The sequence below is a fragment of the Syngnathus typhle genome, linkage group LG11 (assembly GCF_033458585.1).
Source record: "Syngnathus typhle isolate RoL2023-S1 ecotype Sweden linkage group LG11, RoL_Styp_1.0, whole genome shotgun sequence".
In the NCBI taxonomy this organism is placed as follows: domain Eukaryota; kingdom Metazoa; phylum Chordata; class Actinopteri; order Syngnathiformes; family Syngnathidae; genus Syngnathus; species Syngnathus typhle.
Genome location: NC_083748.1, coordinates 4,593,974 through 4,619,262, shown reverse-complemented (window position 1 = coordinate 4,619,262; position 25,289 = coordinate 4,593,974). Strand labels below are relative to the sequence as shown.

Below are 25,289 nucleotides of genomic sequence, written 5' to 3'. Positions count from 1 at the left end.
AGCAGATGTGTGTTTAATGGCCGAGCCCATCAGCGGTTGTGTCGGAGAGTTGCGCACCCACCGAGGCCCCACCGCCAAGTCCACTTACTGTACCCGATTGTTTGTAGATTTTTCACACTGGAAGCATTGGGGTACACATTGCTACCTTTCATTCTGACCTTGCGGGTTTGATTATCAAAAATAATTACTCAAGTCGTTTTGCCACTTGCTGTCGACTGAAAATTGACAATGACAAAATTAAAAAAACAAAAAATCATAGTGTTTCCAGACTCCATCGTATTTGTTTAGAGGCCAATAATCAATGTGATAAATTGGCCGCTAAACAGCTCATGTGTCCGATCCCATCTCGGGATTAAGGAGGCTGAGATATCAGCAGCAGCAGAGCTGATGGCAAACACAAACACATTACATGCAGCTTTAGCAGAGAAGCGTGTTTAACTTCTGCCGGGTAGCAGCGATAAGACACATTTTGCATTTAAAGATGGCTGCTCGATGGCAGCCCGGCCAATCTTCTCTAAGCATGCGTGTTTATTTGTGTGTCCTTTTTATATGCCCTCCTCTTCTCATTTATAGTGCTAGCACAGCCTCCGAGTTGAATTTGTTCTGTGACTGAGATTGTGATCAAATATGCTTGTAAGGCACTTAAAACCTGAGTGGGATGCGGTTTTACTTTGTAATATGTAGACTGTCGCTATCTAGGCTTGGCATATGTAAACTCTTGGCTCTTAACACAAAGTAAAAAAAAGTCTCTGGAACGGCTTGTGACTCTGCTACTTGTAAACTGGTGTATACTTTTAAATAAAGATGCCACGGTACAGTTACATTTAAGGTTGGATAGCTAGCTAGCTTATTTGTTAGTTTATAGTTGGTTTGTGTAACAAACAAAAAAAATGGCCTACTGTTTGGTTATGTTGCTGTTTTACTACGGCCAACCAGATTTCTCATTGCATGCATGTTGCATTTTAGTGTTTAACAAATTTTAGCTTGTAAGTCATTTCACTCGCTTATCTGTTCACACAGTGGTCCCCAACCTTTTTTGCGCCACGGACCGGTTACGTGTCAGAAATATTTTCGCGGACCGGCCTTTATATCAATAAATAACACATTTATATAAATAAATACACCGACGAATGTAATTGGGAGTGAGTCGCCTTTTCTTTTTTTTTTTTTACATTTTTCAAAATAAATTGTTATTCATTTTTGCTAACTTTGCAGGCTCGACTTGGGAAACATGTCTCTTGGCCTGAATTAATTGATCGTCGATTAAAAAGAAAAAAATAAATAAAATCTGCGCGGCTAGGCGTCCCGGTAACAAGCGACCCACGGACCGGCCGGTCCGCAGCCCAGTGGTTGGGGACCGCTGTGTTAACATATTCTGGCCCACTCAACTTGTTGGCTTCACTTTACTGCGCCTATTCAATGTTACATAAGAGACCCCTCTCCCCCTTTACCCCACTTTCCGCCCCCCCCCGTCTTTTATTTTGTGCAAATTACACACACGCAGTCACATACACATGGATGAGTGCAGCATGGCGGGTGTCCAGAGAGGCTCACCGCCTTTCAAAGAGGTCTTTGCTCGTCATCCTTTTGATGCCGGCTGGCCAGCGCCACTTTTGTCCTTTGATATGAATTTGTCCTCATTCTCCACACTGTGAGGGAACCACAGCAGCCTGAAGCCAACCACGCACACCAAAACCACGTCCCAGTGATGCCCCGCGGCTAAGTGGCTCCTGCGCATGAGTTAGGATCCGTGTCCCCAGTGCGGCAGCCTCCAGGGTCACTCCATAGTTCTGAGTGCCGCCATTTTTATGTATCATGTCATATTAAGGCTGGATGATTTTGTAAAGTATTTTTTTCCCTCAAACTTGCAATTTAATGCACTATTATTTTTTCACTGTCCTATGTGCATGTTTTTGCACATAAATCACAATATGAGAGAATCAAATTTATGGAATGAGGCCTTCTTCAAAGTTGAGGAGCGATTGCTCGTCCCCACTGAGGCCTGCACTGGAATCCTACGTGGTTTAAACCAGCACTTTCTAAGGAATGCAGCATGGATGTGTCAAATGTGTGTGTGTGTGTGTGTGTGTGTGTGTGTGTGTGTGTGTGTGTGTGTGTGTGTAACATTCCAGGCAGTGTTAGAGGTATGTGAATTACGTCTTACAGAGCGGGAATGTGAAGAATCTGCTGCCACGAAAAGACCACTTTTGTTTACTGACGCAGTGCTGCCAAGGAGGCTAGTGCTTGCGTGTGTATGTGCGTATGTGTGTGTCACATGCTCCTTTCATTTCCTGTTAATAAGCTTTCAATCATAATTGTAATTACATTGGAACGCTCTGAAGTAAAACACAATGTTTCTACATTTTATACAGTTTTAGAACACATTTGTAGTAAATTTCTATTGTTTTTTTCCTCACATTCCTCACAGTTTATTATTATTTCATTGGTTTCCTAGTCAGCAATCGACAACCAGATTTGAACTGAATTATGATGTTTGAGCTAACTCAAGATGGCGGAGGCAATGAGGTAGTTCATTCAATTCTTGTATAAAATTTGGATTCCTAATGTGTTACGTTGTTTTTTAACAGATTTGGGATATGAGTGATGACGAGAGCATCTGAGGAACCAAAAATCTTGAGATTTGGAACATCACAGCCATCATGTTTCACGTCAGACCTGCACATCACGAACGAATACAGGAAGAGTTTTGAGGTGAAAAGACCAAAACATCTTCTGACAAGTTTCCACTAACTGTTATTCCCACAAAACTTCTAACCTTGAATGTACAATTTTTGGTGTTTTGATAGTTAATACGTGACCTTCACACACTGAATGTTCACTTATGTTTCATGGTTTTTGAAAACAACAGGTCTAAAACAAATTGTGTAGTCATCAAATGGTGTTTACTTGGTCACGGTATTATTTTCATGTGCAATAAAACAAATATTCCCACTTCTGTACTCATTACACATTGAATGTCATTTGATTGTACTAATTAGTTTCATCAGTGTGTAATCACCTAAATACTGGAGCAAAACTAAATAAAAGGTGTCTTTTGTATCTCGATACGACGTTGCTGAAATGCACAAAGCAGAGCACAGTCAAGTGGTGATTTGAAAGCACTTTATTGTTCATCAAGGCTACTTTACGTACAAAAAAAGGTGGCCTGCCAAAACCTTTTCAGTAGGAGACACAGCCACAAACACTTTGTGTGCATTCTTTTTAACAGTTGAGAGATCCTAGCACTAAATACATGCTATTTGTAAAAATAAGAAACAAAGAAAAAACAAAGGGGACCACAAAGTATGCGATTGGTCACCGCATCGCCCGTGTTGATTAAAGACTGAAACGCTTGCATTTGTTTGACAAATGTTGATTTTTGGAAGACTTGGGTAAAGAAACAACCAGCGTTGGAGCTGACAACTAGTAGCAAAGTCATCAAACTTAAAAGGGTCGAGCATTTTTTTTTCCTTAATTAAATAATTGATGGATGTAGCGATTGTCACTGACAATGTCCAGTGGCTTTTTTTTGTGTGTTCCTGCACTTGAACCTTTTACAAGACAACAAAAAAGATCAACTTTTTCAGCATGAAGAAAATGATTATGAGGACAGAAAGAAGCAATTAAATAGCTACATATCATTAACAAATAATTGTTCCTTGAAAAATACCTACGATTTGTTTTCTCTGTACATCCGTTACGCACAGCGTAATGATGGTCTTATAGTTACCTATTAAAAAAGAAAAGTCATTTTCCTACAGTGTGTGTGTGTGTGTGTGTGTGTGTGTTGCAGACAGGCAGGCTTCAAACTAAAGCATGGTAGTGAAATGACAAACTTAGCAAGCGGGTGACTTTACGATTCTTGCGCAAACAGAAGCACAGCTCCTGCGAACGGCACTTTTGTATAAGGGGCCATCTTAGTTGTAGTCCTCAAATAAGAATGGAATGTGTTGCAGAAGCTTTTTGTTGGAAGCGTTTCCACCAAGCGGGAAATACAAAATCCACAATTTGGGGGAAACACATGCGTGTTGACATATATATTTGTTTGCCTGCAAAAGAGATCATAAGAGTACGTAGTTTTCTGTCACTCGAGACGCCATTTTTCCAAGACTGCGTATAGGTCTACGCTGAACCGTTCTGCTTGGCGGGCACTTTACACACGCCAGCGGACGTTGGTGAGCACAGTGTGCTACAAGGAGCTAGCATGCGGTACCACTGATGACTCAACATCAACGCTTGCCTTTGTTTTTCTTTTCTCAGTTCAGTTAGCAAAATGTTTAGCAGAGCCTGTCCACTAGCTAAAGATGTTTGCTAGCACACGTTTGTATTTAAAAAAAACAAAAAGAAAAAAAACACACACACGACGTAGTAACGTCAACGATATAACAACATGGAGTACAACTGATCCAGCAGTGAGTGTATATTGTCTAACGCGTGTTACAAGAAAAAATAAAAATTTAAAAGAAGGCTAATCAGAAGTAGTTGAAATGCTTACTAATAGATACCAGCTATTCAAAACAAAAACACATGCAAAAAGCATTGGAGTGAAGCAGGGTAAGTAACTTTTTGAGGAGACGTCAACTGTTAGCATTAGCGTAACGTCTGTTGCCAATGCTTTTGGCCAATGGTGTAAGAGAACCACTGGGACCTTTCACACTGCTTTTTACATCAGGCAGCTTTGCAGACTTGAAAACATAAAGTTGAAACCCAATTCCTGTAGTGAAACCCCAGTTTGCAACCCTAAAGTAAGTTGGCCAAGTGATCAGTTATCGAAATTCTATGACAAAAATCAGAATCGGCATAAAACGTTTTTTTTTTTTTTTTTTAAATAGTTCTAACTTAAACCCTACCCTCACCTTAACCTGAAACAGTACACCAGGCTTAAAAGGCTAATCCTGGCCCAGTGCCCAACCCAAAGTGTGTCAAAGGTCACACGGGTCACACCTGTAGCCCAGCTTTTCAACGTCCCCATTAATTAATCAAGTCATCTATGACGTCTCAGTCCGGTCAGCGAAGCTTTGACGCGCAGTGTGAAAGAGGCTCAAGGTTTCTTTGGTGGCACGGTCAGGTGCCTTTTTGTTACTCGCTTTTGTGTCTTTCAGATGCAGAATAGCCAAACTACAGTTAAACAAACAACAAAATAAAAAAGCTCTACAAAGAAAACAGTTCCTTTATGTACAAATAACTACAAAAGGCTCACGAGGATGCCACGTTCAAGTTCCTCATCAGTTCCTTATTGCTCACTTGATCCTCAGCGGGGGTGATTTGTGTTAAGCAAACCAGCAGGCCGGGCGCTCCCTCAAGGAGGCCGCCGTCGGGAACCGCTGCCTCTTCAAAATCCCTGCTCGTCCTCTTCAGGAGACCAGAGAAGGGGAGTGGTTGTGGTTGATCATGCGGCTGTCGGGTGAGGAGTTGGGGCTGCTGGTGGATGACGACGGCGCGCTCTTGTTCTTGATCTGCAGCCAGGTCTCGCCCAGCGCCTTGGCAAAGTGGTCGTCCACCGAGCCCGTGATGGACACCGAGTTAGTGGCTGTCGCCGTGGCGGCCGCTGCAGCCGCCGCTGCTTCGGGCTCCTTGTAGTTTTTGCCCAGGCTGCGACGGAAGTGCTCCTCGATGACGGGGTCGCACGCCGTGTTGGCTGCATGGAAGGTGCACACGGAAACTACATGTAAGCTTTGGAACAAATAAATAGGATACTATTCACTTCAACCTAATTTTCGCTCTCCAAAATATGTTCTTTTTTTTTTTTTAAAGCACTAAAGCAGATAAAAATAAGACTGTCGTCATACCCGATGTCACCTTAGGTCTCCAAACCCCAGTTCAACCATTTTTTTACGACACCTATTCCAAAACTAGCCATTGTGGGTGAAGTTACTCATCAGAAAGCTAAATATAACTGAACATTGAAGGCTTAGGCGTGGCTTTTTGTTTTGGAAAAAGATCCGAGAAGAAATTGAATGATAACAATACGCATTCCTTTAAAAATATATTTTATGGCTTTTTACTGCGGCTAATTTCATTTGCTGCTTGCAAGTTTCAGCGCGTCTCACACCAACGGCTAACCCTGAGAACACATTGTTTCTATTTGCACTGGAGCAGTCACGCAATGCAAATCTTTGTGCGTGTGAGCACTCACCGTGTCCCCTCCTATAGCTGTTAGTGAGGCTTGAGCAGCCGTTGTGTGAAAGCGGGCAGTGTGACAGGTTACAGTTGCGGTTGTTAGCAGGGGCGCATGTGATCACCGATGGACGATTCTAGAAAGAGACGGACATACGTTAGTTTTTTTTTTCCCCGTCATGATAACAGAAACAAACATCTAAGCTTCACCAAATCCCGAGCATGAATCATCACCTGCTGGCGTTCCGTGACGGCGTGCGGCAAGGCAACATGAGTCGCCACGCTGCTTCGTTCCGCCATGCCGCTGCTTTTGGTGAGCGCCAGCGGCTGGTCCAAGGCGGCTAAACTGGCGAGGTGGTGGTGATGGTGCTGAAGGTGGGCGTGGCTGTACAGGTGGTTGGCGTGGATGCCGAGAGCCCCGGGCACCACTACACGCTCCATGGGACTGCGACTCTGGTCCTTGGAGGAGCTACGATAGTCTCCATGAGGTTTCCTGGGATAAAAACAGACAAAATCCATCATGATCACAATTTGAATTGAACTCATTTGGACTGTTGTATAAGATGCTCGTGTTTTCTGCGGTTGAAGCAGTTCCATCTTCACGGGGATTATTTTGTCATCATTTTTACGTGACACTTTTCCAAAACCCAGAGGTTGCCGCAAATGTACGCCCAGTTTGATGTGCAATCGAGAGGTCATGCTTCATATTGCACGTGCTTGCTCGCACTTGAGCAGGTAGCAATTATGTTGTTGAGCCAGTCAAATGCAGTCTGCTTCAGTCTGTGTGTTGGTGTGTGTTTGTTCGGTTGTGTATTACACCCTTCCTGCAGCTCCACTTCCCTCCTACAATTTGAGGCCCGGCAGAGGGATCAGGAGTCATTGTACTCGCTTTTACCCATCTCTTTTTCTCCCCCGCCACACTCACATGAATACAGCCGAATATAAAATACAACATGGAGGGAAAAGAATAAAATGCTTCATCCTTTGGAAGAAGACGCAGGCATTTCCACAGTCATTATGTCATCGGCACAATGGTGAAAATGCACTAAAAAAAAAAAGTTTAGATGTAAGCATCTGACCAAGCAACCCGATTGCTGGCTCAAGCATCTGGACTCTACAACAGCATCTAAACCACAAATAAATTGACCCCCCGCAATACAGACTGGGGACAGAGGAAGAGCTAAGGAGACGTGGGGGAGGTTGGAAAGACGGCTCTGGGTGAATGGTCCAGTCCTGAACAACAAGAAAGACTTGTTTCCTTCGTTTGTGCCCAAAGCTTACATGAGCAAAGAGGCTCTTTCCATCCCCCCTTTGCTTTGTCTCCCTTGTTCTTTCACAGTCTGCTGCAAACTTCCTGAGAGATTTGGCAGCGTTCCTTTAAAGCGCCGACCCACACACTCACAAAAGCGTGACATCGGGTTGCCATTTTCTTGCTCTGAAGATCCATCATAAAAAGCTTAGAAGTTGCATGTGAATGCTATCATTCACCTTCAATCTGGATATTGTGTGGACATTTGGATCATGGTCGTGATTTGAGTGAAGCAAGTGTTGAGCAGGAGGAGATGTTTTTGGTTTTTTACCCTGGTGGTCGGCAAACTGGGGAGGCCGCCCACCCAGTCCCCACCGCCCCCACCACCTGAGTGTTTGGTTTCTTCCCAACTTCAGCCACTGCCAAAACACAGACGCAGTCATACCGCCAAGCCAGAGGGGCCGGCCGGGTTGCAGCAGCCAGAGAACGGAACCAATCAATGGCGGAGCAGTCAAATCCTCCACCGGCCCCGAGCCTACGCTTTGGCCCAACACACACCGGACTTGATTGTGTGCCATCGGGCAAGCGAAAACCCACCTGCTTGCTACTCCTGCCAGCTGGTGGGACGACACAATCAAACTTGCCTGACGAAGCCTTCTTTTGTTTTCATATTTTCATTGAGCATGTGCGGTGAATCGCACACATTTTCGATTTTAATTCGGGTGGACTTGTGAAAATGAGAACCAGGTGACTGGGATCCAAGTGCACCACGTGACGCGAGCAGACGTCGTTTTGAATGTATTTTACGAGGCCCGGGCTTATGTGTAGCCGGGTATTAGTGGTGGCGGCTGTGGCCTGCGCTCACAGAAGGATCCCTCCGTTCTAAATCCAGATTCCAACTCTCCACCAAAAGTGCATGAATGATACGCTTCCATATGACTACTGTAGCCCATCTGTCATTAAGTGCAGGCTTTTAAGTGAGGCCTGTCTTCACGACGTCAACGCGGGAACTGTGATCGTGCTGTGACTGACTTGTGTCTTAAGCACGGCCAAGATATTAAAGTATGACGCAACAAATGACAAGAAATAAACCCAGGGATTATTTGTATTGGTAATTATTTCGTTTGGCTAATCTGTGTGGCCGTTTTTTAAGACCAGCAGCACTCTAATGATTTCTAACCTGACCGAATTATTTTTAAGAATCAATTATTGGCTTACTATCTCGACCTTGATGTAAATTGCTGCATATTCTCATCCAACTGGATCAGATTCTGAGTTTGCGGTACAGTTGTTGCTAGAGGAACGCTAAACCGTATTCAATCATACACAGGGATTTGTTCTCCTTGAAAATTAATCCTTCATTTTACCAAGACTTTTGGACAATTCTATGCTTGGTTGTGCACAAAGCGAGGTCCATAAAAGGCATGCTTGGATGACTTTGGTGTGGAAAAACTTGATCCCAACGCCATCAAGCGTGGTTGGGACGATCAAGACCAGAGATTACAGGACTGACCGTCTTGTCGGACGCCAGGCAGAAACATTACGGACCTTATTGTCTCCAAATTTTCGTTCCGGTCAGGTGTTGTGCTACTTGAAGCCATATCGGAGTCAGAGTCATATAATCATATAAATAGTCGTATAATAGATTTAATAGAATTTAGGTGATTTTTCTCCTGTATTTTTGGTTCACTTGTTTGAGATTGAAACTAAAACTTGCAGGGGGCGGAGGGAAAACAAACAGTTCTCCAGGAAAACCCTCCCTATAAATCTTGAAACTGGGCAGATGTTGATATCCTCAGAGGGATCCATGGAGACAGGCAACGAGGGAATGACACACACAGGAAACATCTGGGAAGAATCAGCGTGTAGAGAAAAAGACAAAAAAGAAAAGAAAAAAAAAAAAGCTGAAGGAGGGGGCAGATGAAGGCGCAACCGCAGGTTACAACCAGGCCTGAGCGAGCTCTGTGCGAAGCCACAGAATGGAAATATACAAATATATATAGAAAGTGAGCCACACTGCAGGATCTAGAATACATATATTTTTTTTACACCCAAATACAGTTTACTTTTCAGGCTTTAGGTGGATGTTAAAAAAAAAAAAAAAAAAAAAAAAGCTTTATAATGACAGTATTATTTTAGTTTCCCTTCCACTCTGGCAACAAGTTTATATGTAGAATACAGGTGAGGGAAAAAAGTAAATGTTGAATTAGTCCAGCCAGCCTTTAATATTATTTCTGACACCACTCGAGCTGCAGCTGCACATTTTCAGGATAGGACTCAAACATGTGCTTGCCAGCCAAGTTACTCCAGGTTGGGAGCGAGTGGAGTGTAGAAAAGCCTTTGTGAAGCCCGGACGAATCGGCTACGGGAACCCCAACAAGCACTCAAAAAAAAGATGTGGTTGCATGAATGCACACTGAATACAAAAAAAGGAACCCACATGTTTTTTGACTAGCTTTGATCAGATGTTCTCACACATATACTTGCTTCCGCTCTTTCATTTTCAGCTTCCTCCTCATTTGGCCCCTGGAGAAAGCTCTGAAGAGGACAAGTGAAGAAGAGGTTCCAAGTAAAGTGCGACTACAAAGAAACTTAATTTCAGGCGTGTGAAGCTCCGGTCAGCGCATGACCAACAATTAGAAACATTTCCTGCAACATATGACAAGGAGAAACTTTTGGGGGTGTCTGACTCTTATTTAAAAGCAGATGAGAAGGAGTAGAAAAAGGGACTTTTACAGTGCACCGAAAGGTTTACAAGTGCTGAGTGGAAGCTAGGAGGGCAGGCAGCAGCAAGCTTCCAGCCCGCAGGCTCCAGTGAATAGGATAAGGCTTCTTTGTTCCAGACTCCACCTACCTACCTCAGCCACTACACGCGGATACTTAGAAATCAGTATTTAAAAAATAATAATAATAAAAAAAAAAAAAGGGGCACAAGAGATTTGCTTCAGTTACGCCCGCCTGGTGCCAAGCCAAAGAATTGACAAAAGTGAACAACACACAACAACGTAGCCTTTCTCTGGCTTCCGAGTACTGCATGTGCGTCTAACAGCAGCTGGAGTTTGTTGAGACACTTTTGCTTTGTTCTCCCACCAAAGTCTGACAGCCCCGTGACACTGACGGCCTTGTTGCGATTGGAGGACAAAAGGAGAGGCGACCTTCTGAGGCGCCGCCCCTGAGCGGAGGTGTCAGGTGTCCGTCTGCACCGATGGGGCAACTAATACCGTCTGTAGGTGCGGTAGACCACTTTTTAAAAGGTAGAGACAAAAAATAAGATGCTTGTTAGTACTTCAGTATTATTTACTGATTTTATATGATGATGAAGTAAAGACTTCTCCAGAACATGGTTGCAGATTTTCTGTTGCAGTGCGTTGTAGATGTCCGGGGCTAAATCTCTGTGTGCAGCAAAGCGTCACAATTTTATTTATTTTTTTCTCACGTGTGTGCGTGATGACACACTTCAGTCATGTTCGGCCACGCCACCGAGTGCATAGGGGGCTTCAAAAACAATTTCTGACAACTTGAAAGCTGATAGGACAACAGGCCTTGTTGTATTTGTTAAGTCAACCGTGCGCTCCTGACAGTTTAATAAAAAAAAAAAAAAGTAGACACGACTGCTTAGTTATGGCTGTAAAAAGTAGAATGTAAATTCCCGAAACAACGATGAGCGGGAAAACACGATGACTGTGCACAAATGTCAAGTTGGACAAGCTAATCCTTTGTTATGTGAGCGCAGTCACAAGACCAGAGAAGAAAAGACCTTTTTTCCCATGCCCCCCTACGTGTAGCACAGTGGCTCGACCCGATGTGTAACTCAATCTGCATGCAATTATTTATGTCTTATGTGAAACAAATCTCCCAACAGTAATATGGAGGGAGGATTGTGAGCAGCTTTTCCACATTTCCACATCCGTAGGGTTTTCCGAGCAGAAGCAGACCGGCGGCATCTGACAAGGACGGCCATTTGCGGCGCAGATCCGCTCCGCAAGCTGTTTGTTTACTAAGCAGCAAGCATGAAACGCAGCAGAGTTTGGGCCATCCGCATCGCCGCAATAAATAACAATGGCGGCGGTCCCATGACTGAATCCAGAGTGCTGGATCCTCTGCCCCCCTCGAGACGGAATGTGGGCAAAGTGGGCCATGTAAGTGGTGGGGACTTTTTAGGATTTCATAGTTCGAAGTAAAAGCAAGTTGACATGGCACGAGTGGGGAATAAATTATGACAAACTTTTTTTGTTGTTTTTTTAAGATTACATAGATCAGCCTCTTAAAATACACGAGTAGAGTTGATCTGGCAGATCCACTGTACTCACAACTGTGCGGCGAACAGACGGCTCATCTTGGCCACGTGCTCGTTGTCGTCCATGTCGCTGTCCCCCTGCTCCCCGCTCAGCTTCCTCTTGGTGGGGCTGATGGGTGGCGGGCCCGTCCTGTGGCTGGAGATGGATGACGAAGATGAGGAGGAGGAGGAAGAGGAGGAAGAAGATGAGGACAGGGAGAGAGACTGCAGTCGGGGGTCTCCTCGCAAGGCTGCTTCTCCTAAGAAGAGGAAGACAGAAAAAGAAGCCTAAAGGAAAGTTTCAAGTCCCAAACAACTTTGTGCCATTTAGAGGTTGCTGAGTGTTTAGGCAACAGTTGTGTTGACTCGGTTTGCTCTTCCAGAATTAGCGGTGGACTGTTTCGGAAACCTGCGGACGGGTTCTGCTTGCGGCTGTTTGTGTGCATTTCTCTGGCTGACCGAGTCCACCCCCCCACAGTCTCATCCCCGGTCCACAAGGCCTCCTGAGTAGCCAGTGAGTGGGAGCAAAGAAAGACGAGAATGAGGGAAAAGTACCACTGGCTTAGTCTCAGCTCGGGGACTTTCCACTGCTTTGGATTCATGCATCTGCCTGAATTTTCCCAAACAAAACAGACGAGTCGAAGAAAAAGACAGCTTCAGCTCAAAACTCTCCATAACTACTCCCAAAACGGAGACAAACAAAAAGTTTGTTGCTAACACCAAACTCCCAAAGCGTTACAATATCAAACTGCAGCCTCTGTCACGCGGAGCTCGTCCATGCATTGAAGGTGGAAAACTGCTACGTCCTCTTTGTACACTCATTCCACGTCACTGCGATTGATATAAGACAGGGACATAGAAAAGTTTGGAAAATGCAGGCTTTTTATAGCTCTCTATGTCAGAAATGCATAATAGCTCCAGTGACTTGTGACATTTTGTGGTCAATGCTCTTTTTATACTGACATAAATGCTGTGGAAACTTGTTTGAAATGTTCTTTTTCAGAGAAAAGTCATAAATCATCAGGCAAAGAGCATAATAGTCATTTTTTCATGTACTTACTGTCAAAATATCAATAACAAATAGAAATGTTCCCTCTCTCTCTCTCTCTCTCTCTCTCAAAAAAAAGAACTTTTTTTTTTACATCTCTCTGTTCTCCAGATCAGGGGAAGATAAAAATGTTGTATTGAGACAACTGGACTCTTGTTGTTGAATTAACTGAGCTCAAAATGGCTGCTCACTTTTGCTAAATTAATCAACTTGAATCATTGGAAGGAAAATACATGTGCGTCAAGTTTCCAAGTCGTAATGACGCTCAAAACAACTGGTTGCCTTTGATCTACGTCTACTTTAGCCAATAAAAATAAGAAATGATTTTATAAGCATGCCGCAAAAAAAATGGAAAGTGGGCCCACGAGCCTGGCCTCCCAAACAGTGCCACCCAGCACCCAACTCCCAGTGGCATGCTCCTGCTCGGCCCACTGTGCGCCATGGCAACAGGGATGACATCATTATATTTGACCAGGCAATAAAAAGGAAGAAGAGACTTGCGACAGCACACCGTCCAATCAGGATGCAGGATATTGGCAGGGGATGGGCACAACGTTTGGATAGGCTTGTGTTTCTGATCCAAATTAATTAAAGACACCAGAGTGGAAACTCAAAAGTAGAACACAATCTGTTCAATGATTTTGTTGACTCTGAGTTTATCGTCACACTTTATATGATATAGAATGAACTAACTGTGCTACTGTATGGACTTGCACATTTGAACTTTCTTTTGAATGTTTTGTAATGGGCATAAGTAACAATTAAACATCTTTATGGCTGTTGGAGATCCACAGATGACAATAGACGCAAATTTGTAAATGTGACCATATGTGTGACACGACTGACTTTGGTGCACATGTCGTCTTTCTACTTCTAATTAAGAACATCAAAAAGATGGTGAGATGAGAAACGCTTGTGAGTGGAAGTCAAACTCCTCTCTCATTCGATTGGGCTCGCGTGATCAAAGTCTCTTTCTCTTGACGGAACTTCAAACATCTTAAAATCTGGATGAGATTAGATTACCAACGGAGGTGAACTCGCGCTCTTTTTTCCTTCTCTCCCCCCCTCAAGACACTCCAAGATGAGTCCAAGCTTGCCTTGTTATCTCCCTGCTTGTGAGCTTAAGTCCTAGGGCGATGCTTTTATCTCGCTCATCACTCCAAAGGAAATCTAACACGAATCAATAATAAAGACTTGACGGATGTTCTTTGGAAAGTCCAACATTGGTTGGAATGGATCCCGGCCGGGAAAGGAGTGAGCGCAACGAAGTGAGGAAAATCCAAAATGTTATAAAAAGCAATAAAACCAAAATAAAACGGGAGCTATTTCATCATTGTCATTCAGCACATTTTAAGTTATTGTTCTCTTTCGCAACTCCTTTTTTCTCAACTATTGTGCTAAAACATGTCCCATTCTTCATTCATTGTACGTGGTTGCAGGATGCCTGTGCTTTGCTTATTGTTTTCGGCGTACATAATAGCGTTGCGGATGCACATGCGCGAGCTGGGGTCACTTGATAATTGCTAGGTCGGCATTATAAATGAGAATGGGTTGCGTGGGTATGTAAAGGTTAAATAAATAATGCAGTGCGACGTTGACTTTACTTCACTTTTTAAAAATGGACTCCTTGTTCTGATCTTCTGAGTCGGTTCTCTCTGGGGAAGTGTCTCCAAAAAAAAAAAGTTTATCCTTTGATGCTTGCTAAACCGAGGGCAAGTGGAGGTTTCACATCCTCTGCTCAAGTCTCATAAGAGCGTGTCAAACCACGCACATTTCAATCATGCACAATATTTTTGTTTATTTTTCCAAATATACTGTCCAGTCAAAAGGACAATCTACATATGAGCCAGATATTATTAAAGCTTATGGCAACGCTACAGCAGAAGGACAACATCACAACTTCCTTCCACAAAGTCGTGAGCATGTCTAGGCACGCATGGCTTTTCTTTCACTCTTTCTTTGGATCTTTTTGTATTTCTTATCACGAGGTGCATGTTCTGCTAAGACAGCTAAAAGCAACATGAATCGACTAATTTGACATCAAAACACCCAGAGGATAAGTACATATTAGAAAGAAAAAAATAAAATACCCAAGAGTCTCCTTCTCTGTTCAGTGGTGTAATTGGATAGATGGCGTGAAACCCGAGAGGCGAGACATCACAGTGAAACCTTCTGTTTGGATTCAATCCCGGACAGTGGCACTTTCATCCTTTTTACTCATTGCGGGGCAGAAGAATAAACTACGACAAGATTGAAAGCTACTGCTATTTCATAGAACAGCACAACTGTTTTGTGATGCTGGTTGACTTCTGAGTTGTTTTTTCATCTTAATGGCCGTACAAGTATAAAGAGAAGGTAACCACTGAGTAATGGAGCTCAATTTAAAACTAATCTTTATTTGATGGGCATGACAAAAGAGAAGCTAGTCATTAGTCATTACGCTAGTTGTGTTTTGTGTGCTTGGTAAAAATGACAAATTGATCTAGTACTGAGCAGCCAGACATTTTCCTGTTCTTGGAAATGCACCAAAACACAACCTGAAAAGCGGCCTGACATATAAATAAAGGTAGACTGCCACCAGCCAAGTAGAGATGAAGTCATAAATGATGGTTTATTTATGATGTTAAACTGACAACTGAACTGTGTGTTTGTAGTACAGTGTCAGCCTGAGAAAAATGGCTAAGAATGAAATGATTTGGGGGGGGGGGGGGGGGGGTTGATCTGCACAAAGGTAAATCTAGTAACTTCTGGAAGGCTGCGATAAACTTGAATTATTTGTCTAATAAGATCTAAGATCATCAACTAGTCAAATAAACAAAGCCAAACAGCTTGTCAAAGCTACATGAGAAACAGTTCATTCACAATATATTTTGTGTTGGTCTGTGTGTCAATCAACTATTATTTAAAGTATTGGGAGGCAATCTTGTTTCACTTAATTAGTCCAAGAATTATTTAACACAAATAATGGATGTTTTTCCATCTGTGTCTATGCAGGAGTGCGGAGACTTTTGCCAATTTGCAAAAATGACACGAGCAGCTAACGTTAGCTGCGTAGCCGATGGCGATGGATGGCGCTATGCACGATGAAACTTGCGCGAATTTCACAACGTTAGGATAGTTCCATGGGAATGTCAAAACCGCAGTTCATAAACAAATATCTTTTGATACTACTACGAAAAGCAGTCATCGACCACATTGAACTTGTTGCAAATGCAAAATCATCGATACCAGCGTGAGTGTAAAACAACTGAAAACACCACTTTGCAAGTTGTAAAAACAAGCAGAAAACCATCGACAAAATCCCCCACCCGCCTTCCAAGTTTACCTTCGTAGCAGAGTATGCCAATGTTGTTGTTCATCTTGTCCAGGTACTGGAAATTCAACAGATCCATTTTCGTCAGTAGCATTTATCGCCCTTTTTTCTCACCCTTACCGACAACAAAAATAAGTCAAGTTGCTGGTTCTTTTTTTTTTTTTTTTTTCAGGCGACAGACACCTAAGTTAAAAGGCCCAGCCTCCTACTTTAGTCTCCGTAGAAAAACAAACAAAAATCACCGTGATAGAAGACTACTTAGAGGTGAGTTTGGAGAAAGACTTTGCAAACGTATGCAATAATAGGAGCAAAGTAGCGTCAGTTCTGCTCACAGCCAGCTGTAAGTAGACTGCAGACACGCAGGCTATGTCGAGTATGACTCCAATGCTGGCCAGCTCTCGCACACTAAAGTGGATGGAGCCTCGGTCTATGACGTCACGCCAGTGCGGAAGCGCACGACAAGCTGCGTTCTCTCTTTGGACAACAGGTGGCGCTGAAACCAAAACAACTACTGTCGAGGTATAGTATATGAAGGGGAAATTATATTTTTGACATGTATAAAAAATTATTTCCTTGGGCTGCGGAGGAAGTTTGCGCACTGGGTGGGAGTGCATGAGAACCTCACACAGGAAGGCCAGAATTGTAAGGCAGACGTGTTAACGACCAGGTCCCCTGCATTTTTAATAACCACCCATCCATTTTCTATGCAACTTGCCCCCAGGGCCATATTCAAATCCTGAAACTCAGAACTGTGAGTCCAGTGGTTAATATGACGGTTACAGGGTCTATGGGTTTCCTGTTCTACTATCCAGAGGCACTGGGCATGCTTGGTAAATCCCTGGAGGGCCTCACATCTCAGGGATGTTTTATGCACCAGATCAGCCTCTCCAAACATATCCCAACTGGGGGGGGGGGGGGGGGGGGGTGCTGGAGGGTGAGAGTGAGCTCCTCAAACCACATGTTGGAAGAGGAGTGGGGAAAAGTACAGGAGCAATAATCACATCAAATAATGAGAAAGTAAGTGGGACACATATGGCAAATAGAACAATAAAAAAATCGGTGCTTATGATCGAAAAGACTTATGAAAGATACAATAGTTGATAGCACACAACCATATGACATAATATACGTTTTATAATTGTAACAAGCCTTCAATAATTTATGAAGTTACTATTAGATGTTAAATGTGCAATATGGCAAGGCCTTAGGAAGTTGAATGCGTATAAACAAAGCAAAACAGCCTTTAGTTTAAACATGTATGTCTGCTGCCCTCTAGGGTCCAGAAGAAAAAGTGCTAATTTATTAGGGCAAATGAAGCAAAAGGCACGAGTTCATAAAAAAAAAAAAAAGAAAGAAAGATCAAATCGATTGAAGAGAACACACATATAAAAACCAAACTTTTCCGTGCGGTTTTGCAAATTAATATAGACCAGGAAGTTCCCTGAAACCTTCATTAAAAGCTTAATATGGAAAACCGTAATTATGTGGAGAATTAGAAATAATAATAATATCAAAGTCGCCCAGCCCAAATAGAAAGCCTCCTAATACCAACGGGTTCAAATCATCATCAGTCCACCATGACAACTTTAATATCCTGCTCCCAACTCTACTGCAAACTGACACCAAACCATAATTTCCCCTATAACCTTGCTCATAAACACACCATTTAACACTTCCCTCTTTGTTCTTGTACACACACACAAACATGCCTCAACCCTTTTTCTGCTCCCCCTCCCGTTGCCTTTCCCTATCCAGAGCTCAACATTAGCATTAACTTGTTGGAGCCCCATTGTGTTCACTTTCACACACTCTCGTTTGCCTTGGTTAGAACAGAGAGCTGCTTTCATTGCTTTACAGCTGCAAACTACTGCGTTCCGTGATGCTGCTTGACTCCCAAGTTGTTCTCATTTAGAGACAATTCCTCCTATGGGGAAATGTGTCAAATGAATTGAAACGGTCATACAAGAGAAGAGTTAGGGAAATAATATGATATTGCATGTGATGTCACACAAAACTCCCCAATTGTGTTATCATTTTTCAGGGACACTTTCCCAAATTGCGCCACGTTTGAAGTGGGCGTAAAAGCTGCCGCTTTCTTCTCTGTCAGGACAAGGTGGTGACGGGCCTGCATGTTGTGACTCAGGCCCAGGCATCCCTCTCTCTGTCCAAGTAGTGGGCGCGTCTGGATATCAGCCCAGCAAAGACTCACCGGTGAGTCGTCCTCACGCGTTATTAACGTGCTGCGGCAAGTTGAATCGAACACTTTGAGAACACCCACGCCGTTTTCCAGTTTAGTAAGGCAATTATGGAAAAAGTATGTTTTGGGGAAATGGGCCAGGGGGGTAGGAAAGTAGATTAGTGCACACACAAAATATTAGAATTAAAGAAATGCAAGTTTACTTTTAACAGATTGATGTTGAACTATTGTGAATATAGACATACAGTGCATCCGGAAAGTATTCAGCTTTTATTCAGTGAGCAGTCATTTTGTTTACTTAGTGACATCGCGATGAGTTGTGCTGTTGCCATTTGCTATCAAGGTGACAGCATGGAAGAAAGTTTGAACGTGCAAAATGTTTCATTACACGGCATGGCGTGGTAATTTGACAGCATGTTGAATCAGCCCGATTGGCTTTTTTTTTTTTTTTTTCAACTAAGACTGTCATCAATACGGATGCAAGGGGACACGGCTGCAACGGGACACCGACACGCATTGTCGGCGCACTGTTGGCAGGAGCGGTAAAGGTGAGCAGAGGAAATATCAAGTTGCTACACCAAAACAATGACAACAGATGCTCTACTGTCATTGGTATAATAATAATTTTAAAAAAAATACATGCAAATTCACAACTCCTGAGCTGTGACTGAATAATTCACAGGATTTTTTTTTTTCCTATCTGGAACAAGCAGTTATTTATTTAAGGTGTGGTGTTAATTTGTTTAAGTAAACGACATCAGACGTTTGAAACACTACTACTAAACTTCTATAAACGCTTTCCAGTTCTGCTCTGTGACAAGCATGGAAGTGGAGTTTTATTTCATGCCGAGTGACTATGGAGAGGGCGATCAAAAAGAGAAGAATGTCAAGTATGTGTGGTCAGCACAGTCTGAGCGAAAGTTCCAAGATTGCCCAGTTGGTAGGAGACTACCCAGCTTGGCATTTACAGAGAAAGAATGAAGGCCTTGCCCAGGCGCCTCCAAATTACTGTTTGGATCAAATTGTCAATTTTAAAAACCTTTTAGCTACAGCACACAATTCAAATGTGACGGTGACCCTCTGACACGCCGCCTTTGTGACTCCTCAGCCGCCTACTCGACCATGAAAAAGAAACAATGACACATGGAAAGGGTCAGTGAGGACGGGAGTGAATATAAGACAATAAGGGACTAAATGTGAGTCCCGCAACCCAAACCCTTCGTGCCCTCTGACCTGTTAAGATGACCCGTCTACTAAGGAGCAAACGGTGAAAAACATTTTTTGTGGGGGGGGGGGGGGGGGGGGTTCTTGCTATGTTGTTTCTAATATGGAGCTTCTCTGTGCTTTCCTTTCTTGGGTTGTAGCCGTTAGTGACTTGACTACGTCATTGCCTTTCTCGAGCGGTTTAATCATTGATTGCTTACTCATTCAAATTAAAGGAGGCCAACGTTTACTTTTTAAGCAGTTCTCGCGTCTCTCTGGTTCAACTCACTTGGTTTTAGGGGTGCAGGACGTAACGATAGAGGAAACAACAACACCTTTTGATTCCTTAAATGAATTGCCATTTAAATAAAATACAATCAGCAGTACAGACGGCTCACATGGCAAGACTATGCTGTTGAATCCAACAAAAGAAAAAGATCAAAGATGTAACACAAAGTTAATGTTTAAGTGCAATGCCTATGACTTTGTAAACCACCGGTGACCTAGTTATCAACGCAGAACGGTTTATTCTTCTGATAAAAGCGGTGCTGATAGTAGATTTATGCATCTACTGCGGATGACCAAAAAGGTGATTGCTGAAACAACAATGACATCTTGATAGTGTAATAAAATGTTGCCCATAGGTAGTTTGCCGCCTGGCATCGGAGGAAATCCAACGATAAATAACATTGGTTAAAGCCGATGATTTAAAGTTTACCACGTGTTATTGGAACTAAATGTATTGTCATTTGTCGATTTTTAAAAAAGAAAAAAAAAAAACTCCACAAAACACTTGTCACATCAAGAAAAGGCCCAATGACATTTTGAAACAACCACAAATGCCTTCATCAGGGAGACAGGATAGATGAGCAGCAGATATTTGCTGCTCGCTTTCCATATGCTCCTGCGATTGTCCGACTGTTTACAACCTGCCCGAGTCATGTTACGCCAGTTGAATCAACTGCCCGGAGGGTAGTGCTAAAACACACCCAGCCCATCCTTAACTTAACCCCCTCCATACACACACATACATCTTCAGTCAAACAACCTTTCCTGGCGAAGTTTAGACAAAGTGCCCTGGTGCTGCTTCTCAAATTTCACTTTGCGTTACCCTTCTGGCAATCTCCAACGGGTTTCGGCTGACAGCCTTCTATAATGTTTGAAATATTACTGCACAGGTGTTTGCAAGTCATTCTTAGCTGGTGATTAAAAGACAGTTTAGGCTAACAGACCGTTCCCAGCAAATCTACCATCGCACAAGCGAGAGCTCGCCAAATCTGCTAATGTTTGAACAACCCGTGTAAATAAAGGAGGGAATGAGACACGGTTTTATTTCTCTCTCTCAAAAAACACAAGACTGGGGGAATTGTGTTAACATTTTTTCTCTAACCTTATGTGGTCTAATAGTTACGGACAAAAAATGAGTAATTAAACTGCATGTATCGACATGCCTCAATTAATCTAAAATATGTCTCTAAAGTTGGAAATTGTCACTAAAAGGTCAACTGCTGTCCCTCCATGACTTTCTGCAAAAATTCACTCCACAAATGCATTCTGCCTAATCTTTGGCTTTCTTTGTCCCGAAAACGGGTACAAAAACGAAATATGTGACCAAAGATCTCCAATTGGTGGTGCACAACTCTTGTCCAGGCTAGTCAATATGAAATGGCTCAAGGGACAAGAAGTCAGTATCCATAAAAGAAGAAATATTCAACTGTGCTTATATTCTTTTATGGGAAGAAGGACCGAGTTGTCCTGCCGGTTTGGTTTTCTGCTTCTAGAGGTAATATCTGAGCAAGAGGCGGCAAGTTAAAGACCTCACATTGTTGACTTGTCTGACAGCTATTTTATACTTCACAATCACTTCACTTCTAATGTATACATTGAAACAGGGAGTCAAAAATAGGCCCACGCTTAAGTGGGCACTTGTACAGAAATCAAGCTTGAAGCAACATTTGACATGTTATATGATATAATACAGCATAGTAATTTCCGTGGGCGCTGACAGGTTTGGGCCACTCCCTGTGGTGCACGCCCAAAACAGAGTTAGGAACGTTCGTCACAGGTGAGAGCAAATTGGTGGAGGCCTGTCGATCTGGGCCGTCAGAGTCGCCGAGCAGGATGGGATGACTCACTCGCCAAATTCCCTCCTGCACTATTGTGCGTGCATTGTCGTGAGACAAAAAAAGTAGCCCGCAACTAAACGTGACAAAACAAAAACACAGCAGGGGGGGGGCGGGAGAGGGGGGGGGGGAGCAAGGAGCTGGCTTTCAGTTGATGCGGGACAATGCATGATGGGATACCAGCTGCTGACACGCGAGAGAAGCTGCGTCTGTACATTCCCAGGCTGCCATTACACAAGTGAGCATTTTTTTGCTCGACATTCCAAGTTGCTTGGACACAACAAGGGCCAAACTGTGCATCCTCTGCCTGAATTTTTAGCATGGAGATTCATGGATTAGTCACAGAAAATTTCACATGCCTTAAATTTTTTTTTTAAATGTGTTCTTGAGTTCTAATCCGCGTTGTTTTGAATGAGTATGCAACATCATTTTATGCGAGTATGTGTAGCATTATTCTCTCCCACTTGTATTAATTTTCTCCGTACAAAACTGCTGACTAAGCTTGTTACTGTTGACATTCACTGTTTATTCATCAACTACTGTCTATTTTGATGCTGCATAATTGTAATTTGCCCACGGCAGTGCTAATAAAAGCTTATCCCGTTCTAAATAAGCACCATTCTCTGAATTGAAATGGTTGACTTCTGTTCGCACACGGGTCTAGCCCGCAGCAGAGAGGCCTGCTGAGAAGGATTTGGGCCATTTCCTCCTAATCTCGGAAGGAATTCTACATCGAAAAAAAGAAAACCTCCCACGAATGGAAAGGATAAGACATTTAGGAAAGACGGATGTGGAGAAAAGTCACCGGAAGTAACTCGACTCTACTGCTGTTGGCAAGCTTGTTGAACAGTAACATTGGTGGCAGTTGAAAGCAGTTATGTCTCATTTTCAAATGCATAAAGACAACTATTGTGTTATGTCACAAAGCAGCGCGGAGGATTGAGCCGAGCGGAACGTTACACTCTTTCCTATGGGTGCGGGAACACACATTTTTGGCAAAGGGCTTTCTCTTCTATGATGTCATAAATGATAATCTCTTATGTTGTGTTTCATAACATGCATTTATGTTGATGGAGGTGTAACGCCAATGAGTGTGCCAAAAGAGGCAGGTTAGCATCATCAGGTGAGCCACGGAATATCATTCACGTTGAACTAATCGGTTAAAAACAAATCTTTGTTCACTTCATATAATGTATAAATATGTAAATAATCTTTGTTCAGATTTATTAAATGCTCTTCACTTAGATAAATAGGTCAGTCTTGATACTACAACTGAGATTTGATTTGGGGAAGGAGTGACATGCTTCTTTGTTTCCTTTTCAAGTGAGTTTAAAATCAAATCATGAGATTTTAGAAATAGGTATACAATCAAGAATACAAAAAAAAAAAAAAAACTTACGCTCTTCTTCATTAGCATGAACATATGACGCTGCTCTTGACAGAACGTCCAGTGGCGTCTCCATGCTGGGTAGCCTGTGGGATGGAGAATTAGATTTAAATACACCAACACACAAAATATTCAAGTGGGTATTTGTGGGTCTCAGCAGGCCACAACTATACACACAATTCCACTAATTTATGAGGGGTACTTTTTGTGTGTGTGTGTGTCTGTGTGTGTGTGTGTGCGTGTGTGTGTGTGTGTGTGCGTGTATGCTTAAATGTTGGTTTAGTCATTATCTCTAGTGTTTGGTTCTGGGGTTGGGAACATACAGACTGTTCTAAAATAAATAAGACAGTTAAAGATAATCTTGTTCAATTTTGATTGACGCTGTCATTGAGGTATATGCAACAACAACAAAAGGTTTATTGTGGGCAGCATGGTGGGGCTAGTGGTTAATATATCTGCCTCACAGTTCTGACGTAGTATGGATGGAATCTCAGCTCCGGTCTTCCTGTAAGCATTAGGAACACTTCTGAGAGTATAGTAAATTGAAGATAGAATAATAAATGTATTGTTAAATGTACTCTACTCTACGGAAGAGGATTAGGGCCAGTGAAGAAAAAAAAAACGAGGGGTGACAGGATTCTGACTTTTTTTCTCAGAATTCTGACTTTAAAGTCAGAATTCTGACTTTATTCTCAGAATTCTGACTTTATTCTCAGAATTCTGAGAATAAAGTCAGAATTCCGACTTTAAAGTCAGAATTCTGAGAATAAAGTCAGAATTCTGAGTTTAAAGTCAGAAATTGGGAATTCTGACTTTAAAGTCAGAATTCTGACTTTATTCTCAGAATTCTGAGAATAAAGTCAGAATTCTGAGAATAAAGTCAGAATTCCCACTTTAAAGTCAGAATTCTGAGAATAAAGTCAGAATTCTGAGTTTAAAGTCAGAAATTGAGAATTCTGACTTTAAAGTCAGAATTCTGACTTTATTCTCAGAATTCTGACTTTATTCTCAGAATTCTGACTTTAAAGTGGGAATTCTGACTTTAAAGTCAGAATTCTGACTTTATTCTCAGAATTCTGAATAAAGTCAGAATTCTGACTTTAAAGTCAGAATTCTGAGAATAAAGTCAGAATTCTGAGAATAAAGTCAGAATTCTGACTTTAAAGTCAGAATTCCCACTTTAAAGTCAGAATTCTGAGAATAAAGTCAGAATTCTGACTTTAAAGTCAGAATTCCCAATTTCTGACTTTAAAGTCAGAATTCTGACTTTTTTTCTCAGAATTCTGACTTTAAAGTGGGAATTCTGACTTTATTCTCAGAATTCTGACTTTATTCTCAGAATTCTGAGAATAAAGTCAGAATTCCCACTTTAAAGTCAGAATTCTGAGAATAAAGTCAGAATCCTTTCACCCCTCGTTTTATTTTTCTTCACTGGCCCTAATCCTCTTCCGTACTACTCAGACTGTGTCCAAATTTAACCATTTTTTGGTGATACTACAGCACTTGTTTTGTATGTCAATACCTGCCTATTGAAATGCATTTCGGATTTAATAAATTTCGACTTGTTTTTAAGTTGTTATTTATGTTAGTTAAGTTATTTTAGTACTAATAACTTATTCGAGCGTTTAGTCCTCCAACTTGGAGCAGTTTGTCCAGCAATGGTATGCAAAGTATTTGTGGATTTAAAAAAAAAAAGAAAAGACAATTTGGATTGCATTCCTCAGATGCCAAAATACCTTCCTGCTCATTATTTCCCACAAGGAAAAATAAACTAGAAGTTTATTTCTAACTTTATTTACACTAGTACGCTGACAATGAAAGCGACAATACAAGTGCGTCCACATTTCTACGCAGCACACTTGGATTTCTGTCCCACGGTTTCCATTTACATAAGACGCAGCCACTCGGTAATTGTCATGACAGAAAATAAGACGTTCGTTACATACGCTATTTAGCTATATTTTTTGGCCAGTACCACTTCCTATCGCAAAATTAAACGTTACTCCCCACAATTGGCGGTTAAATTATCATCGTATCTTCTATAATTGTTATTTCCGTGAGGAAAATATGATTAAATGTATTCAACATTTTGAAATGTATCAATCTAAAGCCGCCTCGGGACACTTTGCCATGTTTACGTTGATAAGCACGTACCTCCTTTAAGCGCCACTTTGGTATCTTCCAGTAGTACAACGTCCAAGCATAGGGAAACAAACGGTGAGGGACTAAAGTGTATATTCCACAGAGATACAAAGCTTAATCCGCAGCTAAACGGCTCCGTGGGAGGGAGGACAATAGTATAGTAACTGAGCTGTCGGGACCGACTTGGTTGTAAACGAGGGAAAGAAGGAGGAGGAAGGAGGAGGCAGGAATGCC

At 42.3% G+C, this 25,289-nt stretch overlaps 2 protein-coding genes across 5 annotated transcripts in view; one reads left to right on the top strand and one right to left on the bottom strand.

Annotated features, from left to right (window-relative positions):
* atg7 (ATG7 autophagy related 7 homolog (S. cerevisiae)) overlaps positions 1 to 4,417 on the top strand; it is a 26,770-nt gene extending 22,353 nt beyond the window's left edge. For all 3 annotated transcript variants that reach the window (XM_061290586.1, XM_061290584.1, XM_061290585.1), the window contains exon 19: positions 2,589 to 4,417. In XM_061290586.1, the coding sequence (XP_061146570.1) occupies positions 2,589 to 2,621 (33 nt within the window). In that variant the 3' untranslated portion in view covers positions 2,622 to 4,417. The remainder of the gene's footprint in view (positions 1 to 2,588) is intronic.
* vgll4b (vestigial-like family member 4b) lies at positions 3,110 to 25,289 on the bottom strand. 2 transcript variants are annotated; one of them, XM_061290588.1, is made up of 6 exons: positions 25,068 to 25,289; positions 22,926 to 22,999; positions 11,677 to 11,902; positions 6,352 to 6,610; positions 6,137 to 6,254; positions 3,110 to 5,638 (listed from the first exon to the last, which is right to left on the bottom strand). In XM_061290588.1, exons 2-6 carry the CDS (start codon positions 22,987 to 22,989, stop codon positions 5,355 to 5,357), a joined length of 951 nt encoding a protein of 316 aa, XP_061146572.1. In that variant the 5' UTR covers positions 22,990 to 22,999; positions 25,068 to 25,289; the 3' UTR covers positions 3,110 to 5,354. The 2 variants fall into 2 exon arrangements, with proteins under 2 accessions (XP_061146572.1, XP_061146571.1); XM_061290587.1 differs by lacking the exons at positions 22,926 to 22,999; positions 25,068 to 25,289 and adding an exon at positions 16,016 to 16,416.